Consider the following 23475-nt stretch of genomic DNA (forward strand, 5'->3'; position numbering starts at 1 on the left):
TTGCTTTTTCTCTCTGGGTTGAGGGGAGAACAAACTCATTTTGCTAAATGGATTTCGATGGCGGTGCTGTGTAATTTAGCTGAGCGAGCCCCTGAAATGTCTTGGAAGGAATCTTGCCAGTCATGCAATTAAGTAATTAGGCTGCGCTAGTGGCTGGGAGGGGACTTCAGCAGAGCCTCGTACAAGCCCATTATAAAGAGAGAAAGAAAGCTTTGCTCTGAAACTGGTCCTGGGAGCCCTGGGAAGGGCTGTCTGCCTGTCAGCGAGAGGCAGCAGCCCTACTGGAGTCTCTTCCAGTTCCTGCAACAGCTTAGAAACTGCCATTGTAGTCGTAACTCACTGTTTTATGTTGAGCTTGAACTTCAGTTCTCTTCTCATTGTATCTGCTGGGAGTCGTCTTGTGTGAGGGAATACTTCAGGGTGTTTGCCTTAAAACGAAAAAGGAGAAACATTCAGTACATTTGTATTTTTAGTATTAACCCTTCGGGAGGAGATTGTCCCCCTTGCACATTCTTTCCAGACCATCACAACAGCTGCTTGGGCTTTGGAGCCAGAAGGAGCCGTGCCTTCTCTCTCAGGGCCCCAGTCTCGCCGACCACTTCCTCGGGTGCCGTGAGGAGTAAGAAAGTGCGCCGTTTAAGGAAAATGGCCGACGGGTGGTGTGTGTTCAGTAAAACTGTCCAGTTCTCCTCCAGTGTAGGTAGAGAAATGGAGCCGCTAACTCCTGCCCATGACTCTTGGCAAGAGCCAGGAACCCTACTCTTTCTTACATCGTTGGTGGACTAAGCCTCACAGACATTCTTTAGCTAAAAAAAGGATTGGAGTGTTCTGTTTTTGTGAGCTCAGGCAGGCCGACCCTTCCCCAATCCCTGGCATCTGTCCAACATTTTCCTAGCACGGGTCCTCTTGGGGCACCTGTCTAGTGGCGGTTCTGGTTAATTGTCACAAGCAGTTAGGTGACCATAGTCAGCGCTTGAGAGAGGGAGGGTTTTCTCAATGTCAGGGTCCCGAATGTTCCATCAGAGTTCGAAGATGCAGCTCTCTGTCTGAGGACCGCCTCGGACTGCGCAGGGGTGACATGAGCGGGGGCAAGTCTGGTGGGCTGCGGTGGGCATGGGGCCAGCCGGGGCACGTGTGCCCCCTGCCGGTGGGCAGGAGCTTCTCAGCCCCAGCTGACCTTTGTGGCTCCCAGCCTTCCAGTCTTTCAGTGGAAGCCCCCAAACTATTCTAAATCTCTTGATTTTTAAAAATGTAGACCTAGTTACGTTTTTTAAGAAAGCATTTTCTGCCTGCCGGGCAAGCTTGTGACATCTCTGGTTCAGTTCCCTGTGCCCTGGAGGTATCTGTTCCATAGGCTTCCGGACCTGGTTGGCCAGTTGTAGTGTTAGAAAAGGTTTTCTCACACCAGCCTAAATCTGCAGCCCTGATTTTGTTCTCTGCACAGCTGAACGGTGCACTGCCAAAGCCCATGACAGTGGAGTCATGACTCCACGGGTCCTCCCGGAGGCGCGGCCGTGGCCTGCAGCCCCTCCTGGTGCACACACGGGGCATCGCGTGCCCAGTCTCATCTTACCCTCACGCCGGCTTTCTGCATGTTGCTCCTGGTGACCTCCTTTTTATAAAAGTGGGAGCTGACATTTGGGGACTTGCCATTCCCTTAGCTAGTAAATGCTAGAGCCATTGGAGAACTTTCTGGAGGAGTCTTTTACAAAGACTCCTTGGGGTAACCAGGATTTGATTCATCAGCGAAACACTAGTCTTCTGCTTAGGAAGTCCCTCTTGGTCCCAGCCACCACCATCTCTTGCGTGGACACCAGCAACACAGCCTTCTCTACTGTCCATTCTCCATAGGGCAGCTATAGTGATCTTTTTAATAAAACTTAGGTCAGATCAGATCCGTTCCATGCTTAAAACCTTCCAGCGGATTTCCATTGCTCTTATAGTAAAGATCAGAGCTTCTTGACCTGGCGCCTGCCTCTTTCTCTGTCCTTATCACCTACCCCTCCTGTTCACCGAGCTCTACTCTGCTCCCCAGACATCTAGGCTGGTTCTCACCTCAAGGCCTTTGCACTAGCCATTCGCTCTACCTGGAATGCTCTTTTCCTAGGTGTGTATGTGACTGGTGGTGTCTCAGCTAGACATCAGCTCTGTAGAGAGGCCTTTGCAGACCACTAACGGGAAATCCTGCTTCTGCACATGGTTTCAGGACTTCCTCCCTCCCTCCCTTAATTCATAGTACTTATCATTGCTGCACATTGTTTTATTTCGTTATCAATGTTTGCATGAACATCTGTCTTCTCAATGAAATATGAGCCCCATGATTCCCTTGCACCATGCATGCCCACTGCCTTACGTGGCAGATGGCAGGTGCTCAATAAATATTTAAGTGTCAGTGGAGACAATTAGAAGCCCAACATCACAGCAGAAGGTGACCGTGGAAAACTGGAGAGTGTAGTGATCCTTCGGAGTCAGAAAGATCTGGGTTCCAGTCTTTGTTCTGCAGCTTTGCTAGGGGATCTTGAATCTTTATGAGCCTGTTTCTTCAGCTGTAAAATGGGGTTAGCTTTGGCCCCATCTCCTAGTCATACAGCGAGGCCTGAATGTCATTGGTGTATTTAAAGGACCTGACACATGGCAAGTGCTTCACAAATGTCAGTTCCTCCCCCCCTTATACCTCTCTGTGGCAAAGATCCTCTGGAAGGGTATATAAACAATGTTCAGGCCTCTGACAAGACCCTCGACTGAACCATTAAAAAGGTCCTGATCACGGCAATGGCTTAATGAATCTGCTGTTCAGATTTCTAGCAAAATAACACTTGAAATGTTTTATTTAACAGCTCTCCCACTTTAGTATATTCTAATGGCCTCTTTCACCACCTCTTAGTACCCATTTGTAAAGTCTTTTTTCCGGGTTTTATTGTGTGTTGTTTGGTGGTGAGTAACAGTCTTCCCTGGGCTAGCTGAATAGCAGTTGTCATTATTTTTAATCTATATTAAGGGAAGGAGAGGAAAGGAAAATTTAGTTTAACATGCTTGAAGTGCCAGAAATATTTTTAAAGTCTGGGTTTACTAAATTTTAAGATGGTGTGTGTAGTCTAAATGATTCCGTATTAGAAGTGAAAAATGTACCATACGTTCTAATTTTGTTTTTTAAACTTTTATTTTTTACCCTGCTTCAGATCGCTCTGTGATCTGAACGGAGTTGACTCTGCCCCAGAGCTAGATGATCGGAACCCAGAGGGGAGTAGGACCTTCCCCTCGCTCCTGGAGGGCTCTGTGGGGAAGGTGGAACCAGGCCTCACGTCACTTGTCACGTGTAGTGGTAGCCGAGATACGGGGCAGGGACCGTCAGGGTGCGCTCAGGGAGTTGGTCTGTAGAGGCTGGTCTGGACCGAAGGCAGGCGGGAGGAATGGCAGAGAGAAGAGAAAGTGCGCAGCACGGACGCGGGCCCCTTCTGTCCCCTGTCACCGCTGACCGCCACGACCTCAGCCCGGCATGGATGTCAGCAGCAGCTCTCCGCAGGCCTCTCCCTCTGTCCTGGCCCGCTCTGGTCCCCTTTTTCCTTAATTTCCTGTCTCAGTTTCCTAGTTTCTTTCTTCTTTCTTAAATGAGTCCCTCTCCTTTATTTTTTAGGTGATTGACACATACTTCTGTTAAAATCTTCAGGTTGCCTTATTAATTTAATTTTCTTAAGTGTGAACTCTGATTCGTTGGATTGTGGCCTGTCTGTCGTACTAGTGGATCGTGTGTGCAGGTTTGGTTTGCGGGTGTGGACAGCCCTGCTCTGTCCCCCGCGCTCCTTCCTCCTCCTGTGGGGCTGCTGCCGGTGCCTCTGGCTCATGAGATTTCCCTGGTTTTCTCCACTGTGGGAGTTAAATTTCTGCCCCCAGTGCTTTCTGCAAATGCCCCCTTTCTCCTGACTGGGGGTCTCCTCCTCTGTTTCTGACCTTTGGATACATTTTACCTTGATTTCGAGGCCTGTAGTGCACCTTATGGTATTTTGCTGTCACTTACATGTGTTTAGAGCAGAGTGGGAGGGGCTCCTGTGGGTGCTTACACGGTGTGTAAACTGGTCCCCACCTCCCACTGCCTGGCTGGGGGCCTCAGGGAACTCTGGGAAAGCCCCAAGGCAGGGGTGAGAGGCAGGGAGTGCTGTAGGCGGGACTGTCTGTGCCTCTGGGTGCCGTCCACACAGTGTGCAAACAGCTGTAGCTGGGGTCTGCGGGAGCCTAGGGCACATGGCCAGGGCCCGAAAGTATCTGCTACCTATACGCTCTCTTGTTTCATCTTCATTGCTGTCCTGTGGAGGGAGACTTACCTTACTTCCAGAGCATCTCCAAGTTAGAATTCGAAGCCATTTTTGTGTCATTTCAAAGCCACTACTATTTCTGTTCCGAGTAGTTTGCAGCATCCCTTCATTCAGTACCTATATACTGAGCACTGACTGTGCACAGTGATGGGCCAGGTCACTCATGGGTCCATCAGGCTGACCAGTCCACCCAAGCCATACTCGCCCCTGGATGTAGGAATGGGGCCAGTGGGTGGGTGGACCTTGTAATTGTCAAGGATACTTGATGACCCTGTTTGCTCCTTTCTAGGCCCAGCCTGCGTCCTTACAGCACGTGGCCGCCTCACTTGCTGTGTACTTGTGTCAGATCGATTCTCCTCTTTTCATCCATGAGTTAGACACGGCAGTGCCCACCATGTGTGGTTGTCATGAGGTGACATGGGATAAAATCCTTGGTGGTAGATCCTGGCACATGGCAGGTGGTCCGTGTGCTTAGTTTAAACAGACTTCGGGCCAGTCCGTGGAGAAAACGTGGGAAACCGGGTAGGGCATGAGGCTATAGCAGAAAACCTACTTCTTCCACTTCCTTCCCTTTTGGAAAAACAGGCCAGACCTTCTGAAAGTGCTGCGTGAACTACTTCTGGAACGAATGTGCTTGACAGAGCCGGGAGTGTCTGCGGAACACCTTGATGGTAAAACTGAGAAGTCCCTTAAGCAAATGGCTATTCAGCTTAGAGGTGAACTCGGACATTTCACCCAAGTCAACTCATTGTCCAAGTCCCACGATGAACGGAAGTCGCCTCGGACAGCCCAGCTAGGAAGGATGGGTGAAATGTCCAAGCTGGAGCTGAAAGATGCCTCCGTGCAGACTGTGGCCACGGAGGATGACACGCTCAGATTCCAAAATGAGGGCAAGAGAGAGGCTTGGGAAGAGAAGCCACCAGATGCCATGTTTCACACTGAGGGTCAGCCGGAGAACTCGCACATGGAGCCGGGGAGGCAGGGCTCTGCTCTTTCCTTCCCCAACGGGACTGACAAAGTAAGCTTTTCTATTGTTTATTTGTTTTCTTATTTTATAGAAATGAAAGGCTTAAAAACTCAACTCTGCTCTCATTCCTTTTTTTGATGTGTGTAAAATCTGGTGTCTCCCCCTGTCTGCACTTAGTCTGGCCTCTACCTAGAGGTATGTGTTCGTCTAGCCCAGTCCTATTTGTCTGTACATCATGACATTTATGCAGTTTCCTTATAGAGTCCTATTTATACATCTGTGTGTAGCTTTTTCTTTCATGCTGTGTATCAGGAACATCTTGCCTTGTAACAGCTCTGTAAGATTCTGTTGTGGGAAATGTGCCAAAATTTGTATGATTTTCACCTACTGGTGGATATTTACGTTTACAGATTGCAGTGAAATTGTGATAACCTGACCTTAGGAGGAGGGCCAAGAACCTAGGTTTTATCTTGTGCAGACTCTGGCAGAGAGGTTCTATTCTGTGGCTTCATCTACATTCTCTTATCCTTGCGACACCCGTCAGAGATGAGGAAGCCCGATTTTGAATGCCCACAGTTAGCCAGCAGTTACAGGGCTGATGGTGCAGCCATACCCCTTGCCAGGCTAGCCCCAGCTCCTGCTGGCCCAGAGTGGTAGGGTCCGGTTTTGGTGGGGGGATGCATTTTGCTTCAGTCAAGATGCTGTCTCTATGCTTCTCCTCAAATACCATTGAATATGCCACATTATTAAAAGCCGGACTCTCTTGGCAGTATTTGATTGGACCTTTTACTAAAATCCTCGTGGGCAGAGGGGTTGGAGTTGATGATCCTCAAAGCAGGGAGATGTCAGTGTTCTGGTGGAGAAGTAGGTCATGTTTCTAATAGAGCCCCAGTGATGGCTGTTGGTGTTCTCGTTTCTGATGGGTGTTTTGTATCTGAGAAATCAGCTGTACACACGGCTTCATAGCATCAGAATGGAGAATTAAGTTTATTTTCTGACCACTAAATTACTGCTTTTGTGCATACCAAAGGGAGTTAGATATATCATTAGCAAAATTGCTTTTGATTGTTTTAAATTATGCACCAAAACTGTAATTTCTAGAAAAGGGTTTTCTAAAGATATCAGTAAAGACAAAAAAAAAAAAAAAAAGACACTGCCATTATATTAACGGTACTCCAGATGTAAATTTGTGCAGTTTGGCTGGAATAGAAATGGTCTCATCTGCCCCAGCTCTATTAGTTTGTACCTGTGTATTAGGAAGACTAGATGTTTTTTTTCCCCCAGTTTGTGTGGGAGATAGCCTCCTTTGTGCATAAAAATTGCATAATCGAATGAACTCATTAATTTCCCCAAATATATTAAAAATTTTTTTTTTTTTTAGTTTGGAATTATCCTTCTTGCTTGTGTCTTCAAAAGGAAGGCCACTGTGTTTATTTTTTTAGCATCTGCTCTTTGTGCCAGGATCGTGTTAGACATTCTGTATCTATATCATCACATTTAATCTTCTCAAGCGTATTAGCTAGGTAGGTATTCCCTACATTTTACATATGAAGAAATATAGCCTCTGAAAGGCTCAGAAAATGGTCCAGAGTGAGTCAGCTGTTAAGAGGAGTAGTAGGAATACAGACCGAAGTCCAGTTTTAGAGGCAACAGGAGTATACTTTTTTTTTTTTAAGTAGGCTCCACGCCCAGTGTGGGGCTTGAACCCATGACCTTAAGATCAAGACCTGAGCTGAGATCAAGATGTTGGATGCTTAACTGACTGCACCACCCAGGTGCCCAAGACAGGGATTTTCTAAACCTACCTTTCTCAGGAAGGGAGGAGCCCTCAGTGAGGGATACTATCACAGATGTACCTTGATAGCTTCAGGTCTGGCCACTTACCTTTCTCGGTGGCTCAAGTGGGATCAGTGTGACCTGGAACCGGAGGCTGGTGCAGTGGTGACATGAGGAAATGTGTGGCAGGTGCCTGCTGGTGCCTTGTGCATGGTTGTGTAGGTGCATGTCAGGATCGGTGTGTGTGCATTCCTGTCCCCCTTCCACCCCCAAGTGAGGCGTTCCATTATGACATCTTTAATAAGGTGGTAGGTGGGACTGTGCGCAGTGTCCATAAGGTAGCATTTTGTGTGGTGTTATTTTAGAACCCGCATTAGGTTGACTGACGGCAGTCTTCCAGCCTGAAATTGGCTTTGGCATTTGTGCACTTGCAGATATCTTTTCTCCTGCCATATGACACACAGATTTGGATCCAAGAATAAAGATTGGTGGAGACCGAGGACCAAGCAAATGACTGTTATTTTGCAGTCCTCTTTGATGAGGCACCCCCCCCACCCCCAACTGTCACTGGTTCCCTTCACCACCTCAAACTGTCCTTGGCCATGAACCTGCTGTCTGCCCTGGAATTTTGGGGTAGAGTGTCTCACTTTCCTTAACTGAGCAGTAGAGGCTGGAGAGCCATTGTGAGGTCCAGCTCTCTAACCTTCTTGTTGTATGACATTGGACTGGCTGTTCTTTGTCTGAGAAATAGGCCTGGTAACTTCTATTATCCTGTGAGCTCTGGAAACGCAGAGCTTACAGGAGGATTGTGGGACAGTGTGCTTGAAAGTATTTTACACCCTAGAGTGTGCAAGCAGGGCTCCTTCCTCCCTTTTCCTGCTTGAGCGACCTCGCTGATTTCGTCATTCCCAGGGTCCCAGGTATTTCCTGTTTTCTTTTCAGGTTCCTTCTCTTCCACTTAAGAAATTAAAAAGAATAATAGCTTCATTGAGGTATAATACACATATCATACAGTTTATCCATTTAAAGAATATAGTGCAGTGGTTTGTTTTATTTTGTTTTTGGTATATCCATAGAGTCATAGAACCGTTACCATAATCAATTTTAGAACATGCTTAATTATCCAAAAAGAAACCCTGACCCATTGGCAGTCATTTCCCATTTCCCCCATCTGTCCTAGCTGTAGGCAACCACTGATCTACTTTCTGTCTTTATATATTTGCCTATTCTGGATGTTTATATATATAAATGCAATCGTATAACGTGTGATCTTTGGTGACCGCCTCTGCTTAGCGTAGTAGGGTTTTCGAGGTGCATTTCTGCTGTAGTCTATAGCAGCAGTTCATTTCTTTTTATTGTCAAATGATAGTCCATTGTATGGATGTAGCACATTTTATTTATCCATTCATCAGTCGATGGACATTTGGGCTGTTTCTGCTTTTTAGCTATTATGAATAACGTTACTATGAACATTCATGCACAAGTCTTTGCGTGGACGTGTGTTTTCACGTCTCCTGGGTAAACACCAAGGAGTGGAATTGCAGGGTCATATGGGAACTCTGTGTTTAACCTTTTGAAGAACCCCCGGGCTGTTTAATACAATGGCTGCCCCTAGTTTACATTTTCACCAGAGGCATGAAGGTTCCAGTTTCTCCACAGCCTTGCTGACGACACTTGTTATTATTTTGATCATAAGCTGTCCTAATGAGTTGGGAGTGGCAATATTTCATTGTGATTTGATTTACATTTCCCTGATGACTAATGACACTGAGCATCTTTTCATGTGTTTATTGGCCATATATAGGTCTCCTTTTGAGAATTGTCTTTTAGATCCTTTGGCCATCTTTTAATTGAGTCAATATTTGTGTTTTTTATTGTTGAATTGTAATAGCTCTTTATATATTCTAGATTTGGTGCCTCTCCCCAACTTTTGAATGTATTTAAAATTCTCCTCACTTGAAAGTCACCCCCATCTGGCCTCTTAAGTTATTGTTTGTATGTTCATTCCACAAATAGTTGTTGAGTACCTACTGTGTTCTTGTACTGGCAGCTATGGATAGAGTATGACCAAGAAATGCAGAGTTCCTGAACCCTGGAGCTTATAGGCCAGTGTGGAAGGTAGACAAAGAACAAGTAATTGCACAGGCATTTAATTATGATGGGACTAATGTTCTCCCTAAAGAATTGTAGGGGGTGGTGAGTGTCCTTAACAGGGAGACCTGATCTGGTCTTGGAAATCAAGGCCCATTCTCCCGAGGAAGACACATATGAGTGGAGTCCTGATGAATGTATTGGGATTACGGAAGAGGTGGGGGTAGGCAAGAAAGCGTGTTGTAGACAGAGGAGACAGTGTATGCCAAGGCCCTGGGGTGGAAGGAACACAGACATTTGAGGAACCGATAGAAGGTGAGTGTGTGGGAATAGGGGAGGTGGCAGAGGGGCAGTGACTCGGGCTGCAGGTCATGTACAGCATGGCAGCTGTGGTAGGGATTTTGACCTTGGTCAAAGAGACGGGGAAGTGTTCCAGTAGTTGCAAGCAGAGGCGAGGAATGTTAAGTTTGCCTTTTCTGCCGCAGTATGGAGAGTGGACTAGAAAGGGCAGGAAGGAGTGGGGGAGGGCACTCAGGAGGTGGCTGCCATGGCTAGGTCAGTGCCAGCCATGGCTCGGGGTTGGACGGAGGCAGTGGGGGATGAGGAGAGTCCAAAGAGCTCAGCTGGAATTAATGGAGCCTGGCGAGTGGCGAGAGTGGGTGATGAGTGTAAAGAGCAGTTCAATAGACTCGCAAGTTTGGGTTGCACAGCGAGGGGATGGTGGTGTGATTCACCAAGACGGAGAGTGTTGAAGCGACGTAGCTTTGGGGTGGGGACTTGGGTGGTGGATGGAAGGAGCTGAGTGCTGGGCTGGCTTCAGAGTACCTGGAAGCCAGTGGAAATGAAGATGTTGAGGGTAGGCAGGTCAGAGCTCTGAGCCTGGGAGATGGCCACTGGCTTAGTGACTCGGTAGCCACGGAGAACTTTATTCGGGGGTGGTTCTCGTGGACTAGCAGATTGGCTTAGACTGAGGAGCGGGTGGAGGGGTGGGAATGAGGAGACAGTGGGCCAGGGCCAGGAGGGTGTCGAGGAGGAAAATCTTGGCACTTGCCAGTCAGAGGAGGGACCTGCCAAGACACAAATTCTGTAGACTGGGAGATAAACATAGATGCCATTCTAGGAACCAGAAGTCTGGACAGCTGGTTTGAATCCTGTTTTACGAGGTTGGCATGAGAATGTTGCCTCTGTGACCAGAGGAAGCGCATTCATTGTCCTGTGCGTGTGTCTCTTCAGGAAGCTAAGAAGTCCCGCCTGCCCATCCTGATAAAGCCGTCCCGGTCATTAGGAAATGTGTATCGGCTCCCTGTCACCCAGGAGATGGTGGCCCAGCTGCAGGGCCAAATCTTGGAGCTGCAGGGGGAGCTGAAGGAGTTTAAAATCCACAATAAGCAACTTCACCAAAAGTTAATTCTGGCTGAAGCAATGATGGAGGGGAGGCCAGCGCCAGACAAAACGGTACAGAAAGGTAAGCACTGAGAAAAATGTATTCTCCGTGAGCTAGATGAACGACCTGATAGAGCTGCTTGAAATGTCAAACTTGTTGTTTAGAACTGCAGTAAGTTTGAGTATAAATTTTATGAATTACAGTGATTAATCTTGACTCTTGACAAATACACACTCAAAGGAACACAATAAGGAAAATGCATCTGTTGTTTTCATTTTATCCTGGAGTGTGGATAAAGGGGACTTGTAAGTGCTCGCGGGTCTTGTGAGCTCACCGCTCCCTTCACTTGGGATGGTCTGCAGCTACCCCAGCTGTGGGATGACTTGAATCTGGGTGGGTTTTTTTGGCTTTGTCTGTGGAAGCCTCAGGCATATGGCATCATGTATATAAGTGAGAACCCTCTTGGTGGGGTTTTCTAGAATGTCCAGGCTACATTACTTTGGCTTCCTCAGGTCTAATTCCAAACCCTATCACAGAGCAGTGTAGATGAGCACACAGGTAGTGTTGGGCCTCGTTTTCAGAGGGTTCATGAGTCCACAGAAGTACATATGTCGACTCCTGATTTTGAACTTCTGCTGTAAGCACACGGCAGCAACACATAATACCAAGAACAACAACAGCAATCTTTTATTTATCTATGCAAAAAATACTGATGAAACCCTGCTGTGTGCTAGGCCCTGGGGACATAGTGAATAAAACAGATGATCTAAGTCTGTGTCTAGCTTCCGTTCCGTTCCTTCCGTTGTGGGGAGAAAGACAGTACGCCGATGAGCAGGGATAGCATGCGAGAGATGGCGGGTGCCGGGGAGGAGGGGAAAGCAGGCTGAGGGCGTGGGCAATGTGGAGCGGGTAGAGCGTGCTGCCATCCGCGGAATCCTAGAGCCTCCCCGGGAGGTGACCCCTGAACACAAACCCGGAGGAGAGGGGGGGAACAGTCAGCTTGGAACGTGCGCTTTTGGCAGCAGGAACAAGGGCAAAGGCCCCGATGTTGCTTTGAATTTGGGATGTTGGGTGACTAGGAAGGAGGCCAGTTATGTGGCCGGAGTGGAGTGGGGAAGAGGAGGCCGGAAGGAGGTCAGGGGCGTGGCAGGTCAGGTGGGCCTGCCGAGGCCGTTCTCAGGCTTTGTCTTTCACTCAGGCAAGACCGGAGACGTAGGGTTTGGAGCAGTGGAGTGATGTACCTGACTTCAGCTTGAAAGCAGGGATGGGCAGGCTAGGCCTGTGGGCCAAGGTCGCTGGCCGTTTTTAGGTTTTCTTGGAGCGCCGCGCCGCTCCCTGATTGGCACGTTGCCTGGGACGCTTTGGCACGGGGATTGCGGAGTTGAGTAGGTGTGATAGAGGCCCTGTGGCTGGCCGAGCCGGAAATGTTCTGTGTTCGGTTCTTGAAGGGAAGTAGGCCGACCTGTGCTCGAAAGGCTCACTGGTAACACGAACCATCGGGGTGATGGAGCTGTCCTGCCCTGAGGTGGGAGAGGCAGAGACCAGCAGCCGGCGTCTGGTTTGGGACTCCTTGAGACGCCTGTTGACCAGCCCCATGGTGGTGCCAGGTCGGCAGCGGGAGATACAGGGCCTTCAGTTTAGCAAGTGTCAACATATCGCTGGTATTTGAAGCTCTGAGACTTGGCGACACAGGGAACAGACCCAGGCACCGAGCCTGGGACTCTTCAGTGAGTAGGGGTTGGAAGGAAAAGGAGCAGCCAGGGAGGCAGGGACGGAGCCACAAGAGGATGATACCAGAAGCTGAGTAAAGAGCAGGTTCGCTGTATCCAATATTGTGAGTCAGTAAGACAAGGCCTGAGGATCGGCCTTGGGATTTAGTAACGGAGAGTCATCACTGGTGACCTGGAGGGAGCTGTTGCCCTGGTGTGGCCGAGGCCTGCCCGGCACGGGTTCCGGAGAGCTGGTGCAGGAGAGGAACAGAGATGCCAAGAGTAGACAGCTCTGAGGAATTTTACCGTAAAGTGGGGCGGAGACACAGGGCAGTTAGGAGCCATGCTCTCAGCAAGGCTCAGGGGACTCGGATTCGGGACCTCGGGTGACTGCAGCAAGGTGGGTAGTCGCTGGAGGTCTGGCAGCATGAGCCGCAGAGCTGGAGTGTTTAGGGAAGAGAGCACGACCAGGAGGTGTCAGCGGAGGGCGAAGGCACGTACACTCTTCCAGGTCTGGGATCACAGGGGATGTGGGAAAGATGGCCAGGGACTGGTCTCCACTCTGGGGGGACAGCCGCAGGAGAAGCAGTGCCGAGGGACCGCCCAGGGCCTTAGAATGAGGGGGCAAGGTGCATGTTCAGGGAGGACACTGAGCTTATTTGGGATTTTTTTTTTTTAAAAGATTTTATTTATTTATTTGTCAGAGAGAGAGAGAGAGAGAACACAGGCAGGGGGATTGGCAGGCAGAGGGAGAAGCAGGCTCCTTGCCGAGCAAGGATCATGACCTGAGCTGAAGACAGATGCTTAACTGACTGAGCCACCCAAGCGTCCCCTTATTTGGGATTTTGCCATGGAAGAGTTGGCATTCTGGGGTGGGAGACTGCATCTGACGTGGAGATTTTCCAGGTGGCTCAGGGCTGGGAGGCGACTGGGAGTCTTGCTCTTCCTGTGTCAGTAATGAGATGAGCTCCTGTTATTTTTTCAGCCTCACTGCTCACTTTAAGTACATGATCTAATGGAATCTTTTTAACGATCCTTGAGGCAGGAACAGCAGTCATCCCTGTTCTAGCATGAGGCAGCACTTTCAGAGATAAAGTGACTTGGCTACGGTCACACTGCCACTGACTTCCGGAGCTAGATTCGAACCGGCCTGCCTAACTTCCAGGCCCGTGCCCTTTACTTGCCTCGTAAAGCCTAGCATCTCGACACCCTCCATGTGGATTTTCTGATGACCTGTAGCCCATGGTATTTTCCATTGATCTTTAGGTTCTTGGGTTCACCACAGTGGAGGTTTCAAGATAAGTGGGCTTTTGGCAGTATTGCTCTTCCTTCCCTCCTTCCTTTCCCACTTTCTCTCCATCCGTCCATCCTCCCATCCATCCATGCAGACATCTATTCATGCGTTCAGTGAATATTCCCCGAGCACCTGCTGTGTTCCCAGCCTCATGCAGTGGGTGTAGGAGACAGAGACAGAGATGGAGAGGACTGAGATAGTCTCTCCTTTCTGAGAACTCCCTGTCTAGTGGGAAGGGGCAGATAATGAAACATACCAGCACAGGGCAGAAGGGAGGGACACTTCCAGGAGGAAAGGTTTTATGGCAAAGGTGCCTCAGCCCAGCAGAGGCCCTGGCACTTTGCCCAGGGCTTGCTGTATGCACTTGCCACTGTTTTGTTTTGTTTTGTTTTTTAAAGATTTTATTTATTCATCTGAGACACAGAGAGAGAGAGAGAGAGAGCATGAGGAGGGGGAGAGGCAGAGGGAGAGGGAGAAGCAGGCTCCCTGTGGAGCCAGGAGCCCGATGCAGGGCTTGATCCCAGGACCCTGGGATCATGACCTGAGCCGAACAAAGGGAGACGCTTAACCATCTGGGCCACCCAGGCGCCCATGTAGTTACCACTGTTTTTATTTCTTGCTGAGACCCCAGGGTGCCTCGACCAGGTGCTACTCCTGCAATTGCCCAGTAGTCCTTGAGGCCTCTCTCTTCTCCAGAAAAGTGGGCGTGAGTCTATAGAATTCATTTTCTCACTTACCGTTTTTTGAGAGCCTGGACTTAAACCATTTCAGACAAGCTGCAGTATATTTATGCTTTTTATGTCCTGTTATGGCAGCTCGATAGATTAATTTTATCTTATAAATTGCGTTTTGCCTCCCCAGTGTTTTTATTTTCTCTGTTGTATCTTTGTGTTCTTCTCAGTTGCTTGGCTAAGTTTCAAGTCTATGGTTTTATTTATTTTTCCTTCTCTTCGTGAATGCCTATAGCCCAGCCCCTTGTGGGAGCAGCCTACCAGGACAGCCCGGGAGAGCAAAAGGGAATTAAAACCATGCCCTGTGTCTGGAGAGACAAGGAAGGAGACAGTGACCAGCACACCAGCTACGAGACCGGTCAGAATTCAACCCCTATGTGTATTGAACAACTTCTGTGTGCCAGGCACTCCTTGGGGTGTTTCATAGAAAAATTGTTACTAGGCCCCGCAATGGGTATCTTAGGACATCGTCATTATTCCCACTTAACACACGAGGAAGCTGAGGTTTTTAAAAAGAACTGGTCCAGGGTCATCCAGCTGGTAAGTGGGTCGACGAGTAGGGTACAGTAGACTGTGTGTCTGAGTTCACCGGTCCATCTGTCACGCTTTTTTCCCCAGCAGTGGGCCAGGCGCTGGCGGGCGCTGTACCTGTGCTCAGGGACCCCACGGCCAACCCTGCAGCCTGACAGTTCTCCGTGTGGTGCTGGGTGCTGGCTGGTTAGGCGGGCACCGCTGGCCTCCCGCCGCCCAGGAGGGTGGGTCGGAGGTGAGCCCGAGCTGCCTCCTGGTGTGTGGGCCGTGTCAGGTCGCTCAGTGGGAAAGGTACAGGGACATGAGTGAGGTCCCAGGCAAGTGGGATCTATTTCTTCTTAAGCATACAGATAAGCACAAAGGATAATAAAAGAATATTCATGTTCCCATTCAACCAGAATGAACGCGTGCTGACATTTTTCCTTTTTACCTTAGATCCACCCCCTCCGCCTTTGTTAAAAAAGAGTCACCTTTAATCTGGACCTAATTCATTCTGTAAGAACTAATTGTCTTCAGGAATTCTAAATTTATCAGGGGGTGGCTATGAGAACGCCAGTCTCTGCAGAAGCACTGATCTGGTGTATGCTTTCCCAAGGCCTCTAGTCAGTGCAGGGGATACGTGGTCACATGCTTCTGAATGTTGGGGGCTTTGAGGAGAAAGCCACTCGACCAGGCAATATAGTACCCTTAGCTGAATCGTAGGAAGTTCCAGAACTGCAGTATTTCCTCTAATGCAAATAAATGGTCCTGGGGATATCTTTGGATTTCTTGTTTATAGCTAGGTGATTGCTAAGGGCTTCATGTCTGACTGGCAGGTTCCCTTTCCCTCCCAAATCCCCAGCATTAGTGAACTTTCCTTTGTCTGAATGTGCTTCTAGAACTTTGCACATGCTGGTGCCTCTGCCTGAATGTTCCCCCTTTAATCGATGCCCTGTCTTTTAGGTCTCTGCTTCTGTGTCACTTTCTAGGGAAGGCCTTCCTGAGTCCCTCAGTTATTTAGACACTCCCAGTAGCCCCCCAACGTTTCCATCTCGAACTGACTTGCTCAGTGACTGCCCTCAGCAAAACTGGTACTGTGTGTGACGCCTTCGCTGTTCTTTGCTCTTCAGTAGCTCCTTGATAGATCCTTGAGAAGGGAATGCAGGGGATTCTCCAGATGTTATTGGCCCTCACGTTGAGAGCTGAGGAAGGTCTCTTCTTGTGCATACACTCCTGATAGGGGAAGCCTGCAGTTGCAAGAGGGATAGATGCATCAGGGGGCAGCATTCAGGGTGTTGGAGGCAGGGGCTCTGCTGCTTACTCGCCCTGACCCTTGGGCAAGTTCTTATCTCTCTGAACCTCAATTTCCTCTTCTGTAAAATGGGGAAACCAGTGACGCCTCATAGGGTTGTTGTGAAGGCTGTCCATTTAGTCTTCACATAGGTGAGGTGCTTGGTGCTCGGCTGGGCCCTGGCATAGTTGTGTGTCTGAGGCCTTGCTAAACCTGCAGGTTCACCCTGTACACTACAGCTTGTGATCCTCCCTCTCCCACACCCTCCACTGCAGTGATTTTAAATGAAAGATCCACCTCTGGCCCTTCATCGAGGGCCACTGAGCTGCGAGGAGCAAATCAGGTTGCTGTGTCGATGCCGGGCTGTGAGACATGCTGGATACCGGCCCTGGAGCCTAGAAACCAGATCTTTACCGCTGCTGAATCACAAACTGCTGTAGATTGGGGGCAAGTGTGTAAATGTTAGATTTGTTATGTTGTGAGGAGCAGAGCTTAAATAGGAGGTTAAGTGTTGGTAGGAGAATGCACACCATCCTCCCTGCCGACCCCATTCTGAGATGCGTATATGTGTGTGTGTAGCTAAGCGTCAGAGCTGGCCATAGTCTGCATCGCAGAAGGACATTTGTGTGGGTCTTACTACGTTTGTCTCTGCCTGATGATTACTTAAGGAAAATTATGGAAACTGATCTTTATTCCCCTGAGTGAACGAACATTGTTTCTTGCCAGGAAATTCCATTATCATGAGGTTATTAGGCACAGATAGTTCCTTGACTTGGAAGGTGATTTACCAGAAAAGAAGCCTATTGAGATCTCTCCCTCTGTCTCTGTCTGTCTCTTATACTCATTCAGCCAGTAGTTACTTACTGAGTACCTTCTCTGCCCCAGGCCCTGTGCCAGACCCCGGAGAGCGGAGATGAATGACATGTCTGTACCCCGAGGGACCGCTGACCCTAGTGACTATCACAGATTTTGTACAGTAGAAATGCTGTATTACAAATGCTTCCTTTAGGTCATGTAGCAGCTGCTTTCTAAAATAAAAAGAGTTATTTTATGGTGTTTGCATCGTGAACAGAGAGATAAGAATGGGCTTACAGCCACGAGAACAGTTACAGAACCCAGAAATTGGAATATACAGTCTGACGAAGATTTTTGTGTGCTCTTCCCTCTGAGAGTTCTCCCAGGCCCTGTCGTCCAAACCATATGGTTGCTTCTGCAGCGTTTGCCCTGGTCCACCGCCCCTGCTCGCGTGCCTCCTGCCTCCTGTGATAGGCATCCTCTTCCATCTTCCAGTAGTTCGAAGGAAGCAGAGAATATCAATATTAGTTGGGCTCGTTCACTACTGTGTGCCAGACGCTTTTCCAGATACCATCCCCTTTGATCCTCAGAACACAGCAAACACAGTCCTTCACAGTAAATGCTGTTCTTTCTGTTTTGCCGATGAAGCCACTGAGGCTCAGAGAGGTTAAGTAACCTGCCTGAGGTCACACAGCTAGTAAGTGGCAGAGTCAGAGTTTGAAACCAGATCTGGTTGGATTGTGAAGATGGGTTTTTCTACTATATTCTGCTGCCTCCTAAGTATTTAGACACACCTTATATTGAGCTGAGCTTTCCCTGGCCAATGGGCAGGGTGGGATGTGGTTGAGGACAGAAGCTCTGGACTCAGGCCTGAGCCAGAAGTTTGGCAGCAAGCAGCTTAGACATCTTTTGGGGGGAGACTGAGGCTCTGAGACATTAAATTACTTGCCTGCAGCTGCAGTGTCAATAGCAAGTGGCAAAGCTGGGTGCGGTCCCCCATCTCTTTGACTTCAGGGCTCTGCCTTCTCTCTGCAGTGCGGCTCCACGGCTCACACAAGCCTGGCCGCACATGTGGCGGTCGGAACCAGCTGTCCGGAGACAGTCCCCAGCGGGGTCATGCAGCAGTGAAACAGCTCACTGCGGGGACTCGCGGCGCCTCTAAGCTGTTAGATGTGGAAACGAAGACTGTCCTCAGTCATACGGGTTTTAGAATTGTTGCTCGTTAATGTTACTTCACACCCTCCCCAGTATTTGTCAGACCTTCTGACTTCCGGTCTGGGTGGTGTACCGTACGTACCAGGCCCCGAGAACGCGAAGGTGAAAAGCCAGTCCCTCCCGTGAAGGAGCGAGAGAGGAATCCAAACAACTAATTGCTGTGTAAATAAATAAACAAGCTGGTGTTGTTCCTACGTTCGCACCCAGCACATGGTGTGTGTGTCCGGGGTGATATGTGTAGGGTGCTGTGGAAGCACAGAGGGAGGGACAGTTTGGCCTAGTTTGAAGATGGGCTCTTGCAGAAGGAGAATTAGATCTGCGTGTCAAAGGATGAGTAGGAGTTCATTGAGGAGGCGTAGAGGACCAGATACATTCCAGGCAGAGGGAACAGCACGTGCAAAAGCCTAGAGACACAAAACAGCCTGGTGTGTGCAAGGAATTCTGGGAATCTCCAGAGGTGATATGAGGGGATGCCCTTGGGTAGGTTGCCTGGAACTAGATTGTGGAGGGTCCCAGACGCTGTAAGAGGGAGTTTGGCCTTAATCCTCAACATAGTGGGGATATTGATGAATTTTAGCTCGGCATTGGTGGTTATCATGGTCAAATTCACTTTTTAGAATAGTTGCTCTGAGGAAGAGGGTGGATTGAGAGGTAAGAGGAAGGACTGGAGTCAGAGAGGCTTGTTAGGCTGTGCAGGGACAGAGGGGGTAGATTTCAGCAAAGGAGGTACTGACATAAGTGTGTCTGATTCGCAGCCTCTGAAATTTGCCAGCCCGATGGCCTTGCCATCTTGCCAACGTGCAAAGGGAATCCTTCTGAAGATTTTCCAAGCCCAACCTCAGTTGCTTACTTGAGTTCTAAGAATCAGCTTTCCACCAAAGTTGGTGTGATTGGGACCCATCAGTCTGAGAATGTCGACACTTCAAGTGATACAGAAAACTTAAAACAGAAAATCTGTGACTTGGAAACTGAGCTCGAGGGCTACCGGAATTTCATATTTCAGCTTCAAAAGCACTCCCAGTGCAGCAAGGCCATCATCACAGTTTTGTGTGGGACAGAAGGGGGCCAGGACGTCCTGAACAAGCCCAAGGGTAGTAATGACGAAGAAGAAATGACGTTCTCAAGTTTGCACCAAGTACATTATGTGAAGCACATGAAGATCCTTCATCAGCTGGCTCCAGAGGTGACCGATGGCGGGCTGCTGGAGGGCCTCAGACAGCAGCTAGTGGAACAGGAGTACGAGCTGCAGAAGGAGCAGGATTTGAACATGGAGCTTTTCAGTGAAATCCATAACCTGCAGAATAAGTTCAGAGATCTCTCACCCTCCAGGTACATCCCACCACTGCTTCTCCCGCTCTTGAAGCCTGCAGTTCCCCTGTGTTGCCACTAGGTCGGAGCCCATGAGCTACAGGGGAATGCCGCTTGGCGATGGGGTGGCTTGTGTACTGGGGAAGGCTTGATGGTGGGTTTAGGGCAGCTGGGCCCTGTGGAGAGGTGAACATGAGGCCACAAAGAATGGTGGCTGTACACATTCTCATTTTGTGTCTTCTGAAATTGGCAGAGCGGATTTTGCCCTCGTCAGGCTGGGAACTCAGGGCAAAGGTATTATTCCGGTCACTTGGTGAGTTGTGGCACATTTGCTGAACGGCAGTGTTTACTCCTGGACCCCATTATTGGCTTTTACTGTGGGACTGAAACTAATGTCCTAGGCAGGGTGGGAAGAATATAAATGTTTTCCATATCTTTACCCTTTCAGGTCATCTTAGAGGAAATAAGCCTGCATAGAAAGAGAAGAATTCTTAGGTCATGTTTTACAGGCATAGATATGTACAATTTTGCTTTATGAGCTATGACTAAAAAGTGGCCATTTGTAAAGCTGACCTTCATTCGTCACTTATTTGAGACAAACACATAGTTCTGAATTGTCAGGAGCCAGAGTGAATGTTTTCAAGCCTCCCCAAACACCAAGATGGGGGGAAGCTTGTATTTATTGAAAGGCAGTCGTGTCAGACCCCCAGGTAGGCGCTTTCTTATTTATTCCTCAAAATCACCCGGAAAGGGGGCGTTCTTAAACGTGTTTCTGTGGATGAGGAATTGAGGCTCGAAGAGCCTGCCGTGACTGAGCAGACGGCCCGAGGACGCCGACGGTGCTGCCCCGAGCCGTGGCCAGTGCGCAGGCCCGCAGTGTCCCACCCTAGTCCTTGTGCTGTCCTCATTTCAGGGAAGGGGCAACACGTTGAGCTGAAGGGTCAGCATCTTTGCCAAGCCACGTGGGGGCCAGGTGACTGTGGCCACGGTTAATAGGAGCCACGTTTTCCTTAATTTATGTTTCGCTCCGTGCCAACGAGCACTCGTGGGCTGACACAGGAAGAGACAGATCTGGTGTCAGGAGGTAGGATTGTACAACCGAGCGTGGGCTTTGAGGGCAGACTGTGTTTGAGTCCGGAACCTTCCCCATTTAACTTTGCGATCTCTGAGTCGCGTTCCTCTGTAAATGAGGAGGTGCCTACATTTGTCTAGAGATTGCGAGGAGCAGTTAACTTATACAAAAAAAAAAACACCTAATGCAGTGACTGACAGGTCATAGACCCTCCATAAATGGTGTGTTAGGATTATGATCACTCCCTGACCTTTTGGTCGAGAGGAGAGAGCCCCGTTTTTGTGTTCCTGTGTTACAGTTTCTTTTTTGTTCTTCCTGAGAATTTGTGGTAGGTCCCCCGGCCCTTGGAGCACTTGTTTCTATAATTCAGAATAATATTTTTGAAGAGCGTATGGAAACCAATTGTCCTCCTGAGTTCTTGCCAGTCTGTACTGTAATTGGGGGCTTTATAAGGTGAAAAATACTGCAGAAGAACCTTTGTTCCAGCATTTGTTGGCTGTTTTGAAGTCGAAGGAATGACCTTGCAGACCTTCCCATTTTCTAGATGTATGTATACTTGTACAGCTGCAGGCTTTTAAAAATTGTGCTCTGTCATTTTTCCAATTAGTGTTAAGGTCACAAAAATTCAATTCTAAAATGGTACAAGCATTTTCTCTCCCCCCCCACCTTTTATCAGGTACGATTCATTAGTTCAGTCCCAGGCCAGGGAGCTCTCCCTTCAAAGACAGCAGATTAAGGATAGCCACGGCATCTGCGTCGTTTACCGGCAACATATGAACGCCATGATTAAGGCATTCGAGCAGTTGCTGCAGGCCAGCGACGTGGATCACTACGTGGCCAAGGGTTTCCAGGAGCAGCTGAATCAATGTGCCGGGCTGCTCGAGAAATTGGAGAAGCTGTTTCTCAACGGTAAGTGGGGCAAGGGATTGCGAGTCTTAAGACACATCGTTTTTGGTCCAAGACTTCTTTTGGAGGGGCCCGGGAGGAACCGACCCCTCGGCGGTACTTACCTCTGCTGACAGCAGAGCCACACTTCCTTCCAGTGACGGCTTCCAGGTGCTTGGAGGGCTGCGCTGTCCCAAACCCGGGGTCCAGCTGGTGGGGCACGGGGGTGAAGCTGGCTAGGAGGCACCACCGCCAGCACCTGCCCCATGCCCCGTGGCTGCTCTAAATTTTCCAGAGAAGATGGAAATCGGGTTTTTGGGGGTGGGGGGTAAGAACTCATGAGTTTTAAATGTTGGCAACACTCAACAAAACGAGCAAACAAAAAACCCCAGACATTTATGGGTTAAAAAAATACATTCAAGGGTCAGAGGTGGTTAGAGGAAGGATGAAAGAGAACCTTTGCTAAACAATAGCTGTGTGCTAGGTACTTTAATAGATGTTACTGCATTTAAATAAAAAAAACAATCATTTGCAGTTTTTTTGAGACTAGGACGAAGAGTTTTTTTATACTGTTTACCCAGCTTCATCAGTTTTGCCATATTTGCTTTGTCATTTTCTCTTTCTCTCTCTCTGTGTATTCAGATCTTCCTCGATTTATGATGGGGTTATATCCCAATAGACCCACCATAAAGTTGAAAATATCATAAGTCAAAAATGCATTTGACACACGTAACCTACCCAACATCATAGCTTAGCCCAGCCTACCGTAAATGTGCTCAGAACGCTCACAGTAGCCTACAGTTGGGCGATATCCTCTCACACAAAGCCCATTTTATAATAAAGGATTGAATATCTCATGTCCTACATTGAAGGCTGTCCTGCAAGTGAGAAACAGAATGGCCGTGTGGGCCCAGGATGGTCCTATCAGTTATTAACCCTCTTGATGGTGTGGCTGACTGGAGCCCTGGCTCGTTGCCACTGCCGCAGTCATGAGGGACTGTCGTACCGCCTATCTCTAGCCCGGGAAAAGACCAAAATTCAAAATTGGAAGTGCAGTCTCTACTGGATGCCTGTTGCTTTTTCACACTATCCCAAAGTAGAAAATTGTAAATCACACCATTGTAAGTCAGGGACCATCTGTGTATACACACACGTGTGCATATGTGTATACACACATTATTATTATTTTCATTTTTTTAAAAAAGATTTTATTTATTTATTTGACAGAGAGAGAGACAGCGAGAGAGGGAACACAAGCAGGGGGAGTGGGAGAGGGAGAAACAGGCTTCCCGCAGAGCAGGGAGCCCAATGCGGGGCTCGATCCCAGGACCCTGGGATCATGACCTGAGCCGAAGGCAGATGCCTAACGACTGAGCCACCCAGACACCTCTATTATTATTATTTTTTATAGATTTTATTTTTGTTGGGTGTAATCTCTACACCCAACATGGGGCTCGAACATATGACCCTGAGACCAAGAGTCACACGCTGCACCAACTGAGCCAGATGCCCCCCCCAGTGCCCAACATTATTATTATTATTATTATTATTATTATTATTATTACGCAGGAGCCCGACATTATCATCATCATCATCATCCCTCCAAAGGTGGATTGGCGATATCATGTGCCTTTCCCACCTCCCCCTAGAAGTGCCAAAGTGTGTGGCCCCTCACACTGAGGGCATTCTTTTATATAGCCACAGTGCCATTATTAAATCCATGACATAGTATCGTTATCTCATGTACAGTCTGTATTAAAATTTCACTAATTGATTCAATAATGTCTTTTATTAGTCTTATTCCTGATTCCGATCCAGGACCCACTCCCCACATTACATTTAGTTGTCCTCTGTCTTTGGTTGTCTTTAACCTTTTCCTTCACCCTTTGTCTTTCATGACGTGGACCAGTTTGAAGAGTTCAAGCCAATGCCCCAGTTTGGGATTCTCTGTTGTTTCTTTAGGATTGGATTAGACAAATTCGATGAGATTAGTTATGTGGTTTTGGCAAGAATGCTGCGTAAGTGTTGTGTTCTCGTGGTATATCGTGCTTACGAGGCACGTACCATTGGTTTGTCCCATTGTTGGTGAAAATAATTTTGATCACTTGGGTGAGGTTGTCTGCTATACGTGACCGTG

The 23475-nt window shown here is 48.5% G+C and overlaps 1 protein-coding gene across 7 annotated transcripts in view; it reads left to right on the forward strand.

Moving 5' to 3' along the window:
* The window catches only part of CDK5RAP2 (CDK5 regulatory subunit associated protein 2), a 183592-nt gene that overhangs the window by 116434 nt on the left and 43683 nt on the right, over nt 1-23475 (forward strand). For 5 of the 7 annotated variants that reach the window (XM_035015955.1, XM_035015950.1, XM_035015956.1 and 2 more), the window contains 6 exons: nt 4896-5328; nt 10378-10609; nt 14498-14620; nt 18829-19402; nt 19635-19694; nt 21130-21362. In XM_035015955.1, the coding sequence (XP_034871846.1) occupies nt 4896-5328; nt 10378-10609; nt 14498-14620; nt 18829-19402; nt 19635-19694; nt 21130-21362 (1655 nt within the window). The remainder of the gene's footprint in view (nt 1-4895; nt 5329-10377; nt 10610-14497; nt 14621-18828; nt 19403-19634; nt 19695-21129; nt 21363-23475) is intronic. The other 2 variants (XM_035015953.1, XM_035015951.1) reach the window with 2 other exon arrangements.

Source organism: Mirounga leonina, unplaced genomic scaffold, assembly GCF_011800145.1.
Source record: "Mirounga leonina isolate KUSES-001 unplaced genomic scaffold, KU_Mleo_1.0 Mir_170, whole genome shotgun sequence".
Taxonomy (NCBI): domain Eukaryota; kingdom Metazoa; phylum Chordata; class Mammalia; order Carnivora; family Phocidae; genus Mirounga; species Mirounga leonina.